The sequence below is a fragment of the Gymnoscopelus braueri genome (assembly GCF_963280865.1).
Source record: "Gymnoscopelus braueri genome assembly, chromosome: 14".
Taxonomy (NCBI): Eukaryota; Metazoa; Chordata; class Actinopteri; order Myctophiformes; family Myctophidae; genus Gymnoscopelus; species Gymnoscopelus braueri.
In genome coordinates this window covers 15,148,077-15,155,576 of record NC_137619.1, presented here as the reverse complement: position 1 = coordinate 15,155,576, position 7,500 = coordinate 15,148,077, and the positions used below count along the sequence as shown (strand labels likewise).

The window sequence follows — 7,500 nt, the reverse complement described above, 5'->3', positions numbered from 1 at the left end:
GTGGAGTTTGCATGTTCTCCCCGTGTCTCCTAGGGTAGTTAATACCCTCACAAAAACATGTAGTAATCCTGGTCGCTATACCACCTCCCCCATGACAGCCGGGGCGCCTGATGGAGGGGAAGGGAACTGGTTGGAATAACGTGTTCCTTCCACGCGCTACGTCCAACCTGGGAAACTCCCCCCCAGTGGCGCGGGAAGGGGGGGGGGGCTATGGGGGCTGCAGCCCCCCTGGTGGTGGGAAGCAAAAAAATAATAATAATACATAAATTTCAAAAACCTATCATTTCTAAAGTCTATACACACACATATATATTAAAACAATGATATATTTAACTTTGGGGAATTTGTTGAAAAAGGTGAAAAAAAAGTGAAAAAGGTGAAAAAATCACGAAAAAAACTGGGGGAAAAAGTGGAAATAAGATAACACATAATGTGTTATGATTATAGTTATAAACTCTTATACAGTAACTATAATTATACAGAGTAATACACAGATTATGATGCATTATAAGTAAGTGTATAATGGATTATAGACATGGGTTTCATAGATTCACCGAAATGTGTTTTGTGTTTGAATAGAGGCGGAGCTTGCTCTGAGGAAGGGAAAGACTCCACCCACTGGACCAATTCATCTGAGCAGTCACAGTGCTACTCTAGACACTGACTGGCAGACACTAACTGGGAATGGAACATACCCTGGTAAACTCTTCTCTTCTCTTCTCTTCTCTTCTCTTCTCTTCTCTTCTCTTCTCTTCTCTTCTCTTCTCTTCTCTTCTCTTCTCTTCTCTTCTCTCCTCTCCTCTCCTCTCCTCTCCTCTCCTCTCCTCTACAAGCAGCAAAATGTTAGTGGGACATGTTCCACAGAGACTCAGTATAACAAATTAATAATCAAATAATAAAGTATAATCAAATAATAATAATAGTTTGAGCTCTATACCCCCATTTGTTTTAATGGGTGAATAATGGAGGCCAAGCGTCTGCTTTTATCTTTTATTTGACCTTTATTTATACAGGTGTAGGAGGGACGCCGATTTATGTGCGCGGCCGCGGGGGCTCAACTCGAACCGCACTAGCCCCGCCCCCCCAGCCGCGACCGAAAAAAAGTCATCTTCTCTGTCTGGGCTATTGTTTTAGGTGTTAACGGCCTAGTTGCGCCCGCTGTAGTAATGGTAATGGTAATGGCACTGTAAGTTTGAGCCTGACATCTGAGATTGATGTGGGGACTGATCAATTGCGGGTGGGGCCATAGCCCAACGCTATCGGCGCCTATGGGTGTAGCAGGATGGGCGTTGTCTCCCATGCACTCTGCCCATGGCCCATCCTCCTCCCACTCATCAGTGGGCTGATTACCTGCAGTATTTAAGCAGTACACTCTCTGCCCTCATTAGGTGTCTCCTCTCGTTTGTGTGCGTGTCTTCAGACTGGTTCGTCGAACAAAGCTGGCCCGTTGGGCTTCAGCTTAATACGCTTGTCCACGGCGTGTGCAGGTTTTCCCAAACAAAGCTGGCCTGTTGGGCTTCAGTTGTGTTTGTTCACTATGTATCAGCGCGGTCCCTGTGTGTGCTATACCGTCCGTCTCTCCACGGAGAGCACTCCCCCCTCGGGTTGTCTACCCCTGTGTGTGTGACTGGACCACGCAGAGAAGTGTGTCCGCAGGCATAGCGAGGCTGTGCGTTTTGCCCTTGAATGCGTGGGCGTGTGAAGAGGAACACAATGCTGCTGCTTTGCCTGGATGTAGATTCACCATTGTTTTGGGTTTATGTCTGGTTATCAAATTATGTAGCGTGAAATCACCAGTCGCCTATAGACACTTTGACACTCTGATATAAAAAAATATTTTAATGTATTATAATGGTCCTTACTAATTTATTGTTTCCCTCTCTGTGTAGTGCTCCGGCCCCAAGCCGGGACCAGGCGTCGCCCGCTCCAGTGGTGGTGGTGGTATCCCCTTTTCTTTTGTGTATTTTTTAGATTATTTGCACGTTTCTTTATGTGCTGTAGCTTGGGGTGCCACTGCCCTGGGCTGGTTAGCCTGGTTGGCCTGGTTGGTAAGCCTCTACACCGAGCCCTGTATAGTGGTGCAATTTATATTGCTGAACCACAGTCACCATTTTAAATGTTACATGTGATTTGCCGTTTATGAATAAAACTGATACTATTTGTACTCCAACCTTGTGGGGAGTTATCTTATGTATTCAGGTGGTTTACTGGTGGTATAGATTCCTAAAAATATTTCCTAGGGCGCAATCCCCTAGGTGGCGTAGTTGGCTATTCTCACTTATGCCACCCTCCTAGGTAAGTCTCATTGAGATACAATCTCTTTTATGAGGGAGCCCTGTTCAGGGTGCCAGCAATACAAAAGTTACAATTAACAATTTCTGCTGATAAGCATGCAACATTTTGTGGTGTTAATTGAAAGCATTTCATCATTGGCCCAAACTCTTTTCCAGGATTTCTCACTCAACAGTGCCGGCTCCACGCTCACTCCCTCCACCCATGTCCGCAACCCAAGCCTCATCTTTGACCCTACCCTTTAAGCCCCACCCCCAGCATACACCATATCACCAAAATTCCACTTTAGGAATATTGCCCATCTCCGGCCCTCTCTGTTATTCTCTGCTGCTGAAACACTCACTCATTCACACATTCATCCTGCTCGATTACAGCAACAGCATCCTCCACGCCATCACCTCCAAAGTCCTCAATAATCACCTATTTCTTACTATTATAATTGGAGAGTGTTTGTGTGTTTGTGCATCCGGGTCCAATTCCCTAATTCTTATCCACAGAGACTTTCTCATTTCTCACAGGTTTTGCACTCGTTGTGTTGGTGAGCTACAAGACTCTGGAGAAGTCTGTTAACCACTCCTTTCAGCATCTCAGTGGACACCAGAATGATGGTGTGGATCCTAACTACCAGATCTACTCTAAAGTGGTGTCAGTTGTAGTGTCCAACCCTTCCAACGAACTCCTGGACAAACCTGTCATTCTCACAATGAGACACCTGCAGGTGGGCCATTAGCAGCAGTCTAGATGGAGATGTTGTTACCTTGTTACCTCACCTGTGTTTTACACCACACGTTTAATTAAATAAATACATAAATAAATAATAATGGTTGTGTATATTGTGTATTAGGAGGGGAGGAATACTTCTAAGGTGAAATTCATCTGTGCATACTGGAAGTCTGGACCACATGGACAGGAGGGGGAGGAAGGGGCCTGGGCCACAGATGGCTGCACTCAACAATCTACCAACTCCACACACACTGTGTGTCGTTCTAAACGCATCAAAGGCTTTGCTGTGCTCATGGCCCTCTACCCCTTGGAGGTTAGGCATGGGTCACACACACACACACACACACACACACACACACACACACACACACACACACACACACACACACACACACACACACACACACACACACACACACACACACACACACACACACACACACACACACACACACACACACACACGTAAACCCGCTCTCTTTTCCTGTACAGGAGCTCTTTGAGCTGGAGTTGCTGACCATGTTGGGTCTTGTCACCTCTCTGCTGTGTCTGGCAGTGTGCATCTTCACCTTCAGGTTCTGTCCCTCCATAAAGGGAACTCCCACCACCATCCACCTCCACCTCTGCATCTGCCTCTTTATTGCTTACTTGATCTTCCTCACTGGTGTTTCACAGACTGAATCTGAGGTGTGTAGTGTCCTATTTACTTTACACTAGAAATGTACCAGAAATGTATTTATTGTCTCCACCAGGCCGAAAGGCACGGCGAGAGTATGTTTTGCAGTCTGTCCGTGTGTGTGTCCTTCTGTCTGTGACCAGCTAATCTCCGGCACCGTTGGCCCGGTCACTGCGAAACTGTGCACACACACTCCCTGGATGCCAATTCAGAACCTCTGGCCCGAATTTTTCAGATTGGCCTGTTATAGCGCCACCAGGAGGCCGATTTGTGCAAAACACATTTTTTAATATATTTTTTAGATCGGTCCGTTTTGAACAAAATATCTCAAATCATGAACGCAGCATGCAATTTCCGTGAGGTTTTGCACGCACATTGCCACTAGGCCGAGGAAGAAATGCCACCCTTTTCACATTGGCCTGCTATAGCGCCACCAGCAGGTCTAATTTAGCAAAACATATTTTTGGAACAAAATGCCTCAAATCATGAATGCAGTGTCTGATTGCCGTGAAAGGCCTAAGAAGAAATGGCACCCTTTTCACATTGGCCTATTATAGCGCCACCAGGAGGCCACAATAACGTACCTGACCTGGCGGAGGAGACCTGTGCTCCGATGAGCACTTTTTCTATTATATATTTATTTATTTTTTGACGTTAATGAATACCGTTTCTGACGACGTATACTTAAATATCCTCAGTGCTAGGACCCTTTGGCATTAATTTTTCACCATTCTTTCCCTATAGACAAACACTGTAATGACACAAAGCTACCAGTAAGTCACCAAAATAAGCCTACTGAAAGGAATTTTACACAGTATTTGAATAGCAAATCGCATGCCCTTTGCTATTTAAATGGCAGATTTGGCATTTGGAGGACACAAGCATTTTATATCTTAATCGTCAAAAAGTATATTGTGAAAATCTGTATTCAGGGTCCCAAAATAAGTATTAAAATGTAGTTTGTTTAGTTTTTAGTTTTTTTGGGGGAGCAGGTAATTTTGCTGTTGAAAACGTGGGTGAAATAATTTTGTCTTTCAGGTTGGTTGTAGGCTTGTGGCGGTCTTGCTCCATTACTTCTTCTTGGGGGCATTTTGCTGGATGCTGTTAGAAGGGGTCCAGCTCTACAAGATGGTCATCAAGGTGGTCATGAATGCCACCATTCGACATCGGTACCTGTACACTGTGGGATATGGAACACCCCTGGTCATAGTGGTGATTTCTGCCATCAGCAGGCCAAAGGGATATGGCACTGAACGACTGTAAGCATGTGGAAAGCAGAGTGTGTGTGTGTGTGTGTGTGTGTGTGTGTGTGTGTGTGTGTGTGTGTGTGTGTGTGTGTGTGTGTGTGTGCGTGTGCGTGCGTGTGTGTATTTGTGCGTGCGTGCGTGCGTGCGTGCGTGCGTCTTACATACCTATATTGTTTGAATCCACATTTAAACAGGTAACACTCCCATTTTGTGATATCTTGATGCCTTGACTTCAACTAAAGGAACTGCAACCGTGTCTTCATTAAAAAACTAAATGTCCTCTCCAATGGCAGCATTGCTGAACAGCTAGTCCAGTTCTATAGTTGATTGTTTTCTTTCAGGGCCAACTGTTTGAAGCTTGAGAGGTGATCTGACAGCATCAGTAGAAGCCTCTAGTCTACATGTGCTGGGGGTCTGCAGTCACTGTGCTAGTGATGCATAGCCTGGCAAGGCCAGACTAATATCACTGCGTAGATATTAGTCTGGAATCTCTGTGTAGAATCTGCATTTCCAAATAAATGCCTCTGGTGATAAACCCGCCCCATATTTGCATACTGGACCCTGATTTGTCCCTCACTACTTCGAAGGGAGTGAAATCCAATCACAACTGAGTGTTGCAGACCGTTTCAGCACAATGGACAGCACCACTGTTTTTCTTCACCGGTGCCATATGAGATTCCAGTGTATTAGCCCACAGGCTATGAGTTTGTGTATCTGCTATTTTTGAATAGCCAAAGTATACAATTTGGTTAAAGTGGTTAAAATCTAAAATGACAGATGCTTTCCCGGTTTTAATGGGTTAAATCATTGGCTGGGAGCTAGCCAAGCCTATATCTCTCAGGATGTTCCCTGCTACCTTTTTCACTATTATCTCCTGTTGGCATGTACTGGACCATTACAAGTTCACACTGAACACTCCAATTTGGTCTCAGGGGTCCCAAAACCCTTTTTGCTGGTAAATATTTCTGGCAAAATGATGTTAATGCAAATGTGAAGGTACTGTACTACAATTGCATGAATAGTCTGAATAGAATAGTATGAAATGTGGAGTATCCTGAAACAATTGGGGGAAGTAGCTAAATAAGATGCTGGGGCTTGTTGCCGTTCTATTTTAAAATATCAACCATAAAATCCCTAGAAACACAAATAAAATACTGTCCACTTGAATGATTCTCATCAAATATCCAGTTGTGCAAATTCATGAAATGCAAGGGAAAGGATAGCAGGCAATAGAATAAACAGCAGAGAGTGAAAGAAGATACACAGTATACAGTATGACTATACTGTACACAATCCTCTGTCATTTACAGTCATTGGGATTTTGTTTCCTTTGTTAAATGTGGGCCTGTGTACACCACTTTGAGACTGTACAAATTTACTTGACTTTGTTCTTTCTTAGCGGCCCTAACATGAACACCTGTGTCTTCCCTTTTAGTTGCTGGCTTTCACTGGAACATGGCTTCATCTGGAGTTTCATTGGTCCTGTGTTTGGCATCATCGTCCTGAACGTGTTCTTCTTTATCCTCATTGTCCGGAAGCTGATTCAGCAGCTGTGGGGCTGTTGTGGTTCTGACACACTCCGAAAGCACAGACCCAACCAAGACCACTCCAACCTGCACAAAATTAAGTCAGTCTGTGTGTGTGTGTGTGTGTGTGTGTGTGTGTGTGTGTGTGTGTGTGTGTGTGTGTGTGTGTGTGTGTGTGTGTGTGTGTGTGTGTGTGTGTGTGTGTGTGCGCGCGTCTGTGTGTGTGTTTGTGTGTGTGTGTGTGTGTGTGTGTGTGTGTGTGTGTGTGTGTGTGTGTGTGTGTGTGTGTGTGTGTGTGTGTGTGTGTGTGTGTGTGTGTGTGTGTGTGTGCGCGCGCGTCTGTGTGTGTGTTTGTGTTTGTGCGTGCATGTGTGTGCGCGTGCTTGTGACTAATCAATAGAAAAAAAGTGATTTTGGGGGTGAACTATCCCTTTAAGCCTATACCATATGTAGAGAGGGTGTCTACCTCCCGGAAGATGGTTCCGGTGGAAGATGGAAGAAGGATATAGGAGCCTGATGGTTGAAGGCCCTGCCTCTGCCTCCCATCCTACTTTTGGATATTCTAAGAGCCACTAGCGCTTTGGATAAAAGCGCTATATAAATGCACCATTTGCCATATACCATTTACCACTAGGCCTGCATTCTGATTTCTGAGAGTGCAGTGTTCTAGTGCAGTGGTTCTCAACCTGTTCTGGATTTGACAGGGAGTCAGTGCAGAGAAGCCAATGTGGGAGAGATATGATCTCTTTTACTAGGTGTTGTCAGTACACATGCAGCGTGTTCTGGACCAGCTGGAGAGTGTTAAGAGACTTGTTGGGGCAGCCTGATGTGGAATTGCATTATACTGTACATGGACTAGTTTTATGCATCTTTTTGGGAGACGGTGAGTCTGATTTTTACACTGGTTAATATGGTTGTTTCATCTGTCTTCTCCCTTGCATCCCCTCCAGAAAGTTCACAGGTGCAGCAATATTACTGCTGTGTGTGCTGGGACTGACGTGGGTGTTTGGGGCGTTCCTGATTACAGACGGGACAG

General features: G+C 45.0%; 2 protein-coding genes across 2 annotated transcripts in view; both read left to right on the top strand.

Moving 5' to 3' along the window:
* LOC308101110 (adhesion G protein-coupled receptor E5-like) overlaps window positions 1-7,500 on the top strand; it is a 52,298-nt gene that overhangs the window by 16,492 nt on the left and 28,306 nt on the right. The gene's annotated exons all lie outside the window — the stretch shown is intronic.
* Window positions 1-7,500, top strand: part of LOC308101111 (adhesion G protein-coupled receptor E5-like) — a 26,255-nt gene that overhangs the window by 13,385 nt on the left and 5,370 nt on the right. Inside the window, exons 9-15 of the mRNA XM_080450458.1 lie at window positions 580-699; window positions 2,811-3,010; window positions 3,137-3,328; window positions 3,508-3,702; window positions 4,730-4,950; window positions 6,374-6,565; window positions 7,415-7,500. The exon at window positions 7,415-7,500 is cut by the window's right edge and continues 83 nt beyond it. Coding sequence (XP_080306584.1) covers window positions 580-699; window positions 2,811-3,010; window positions 3,137-3,328; window positions 3,508-3,702; window positions 4,730-4,950; window positions 6,374-6,565; window positions 7,415-7,500 — 1,206 coding nt within the window. The remainder of the gene's footprint in view (window positions 1-579; window positions 700-2,810; window positions 3,011-3,136; window positions 3,329-3,507; window positions 3,703-4,729; window positions 4,951-6,373; window positions 6,566-7,414) is intronic.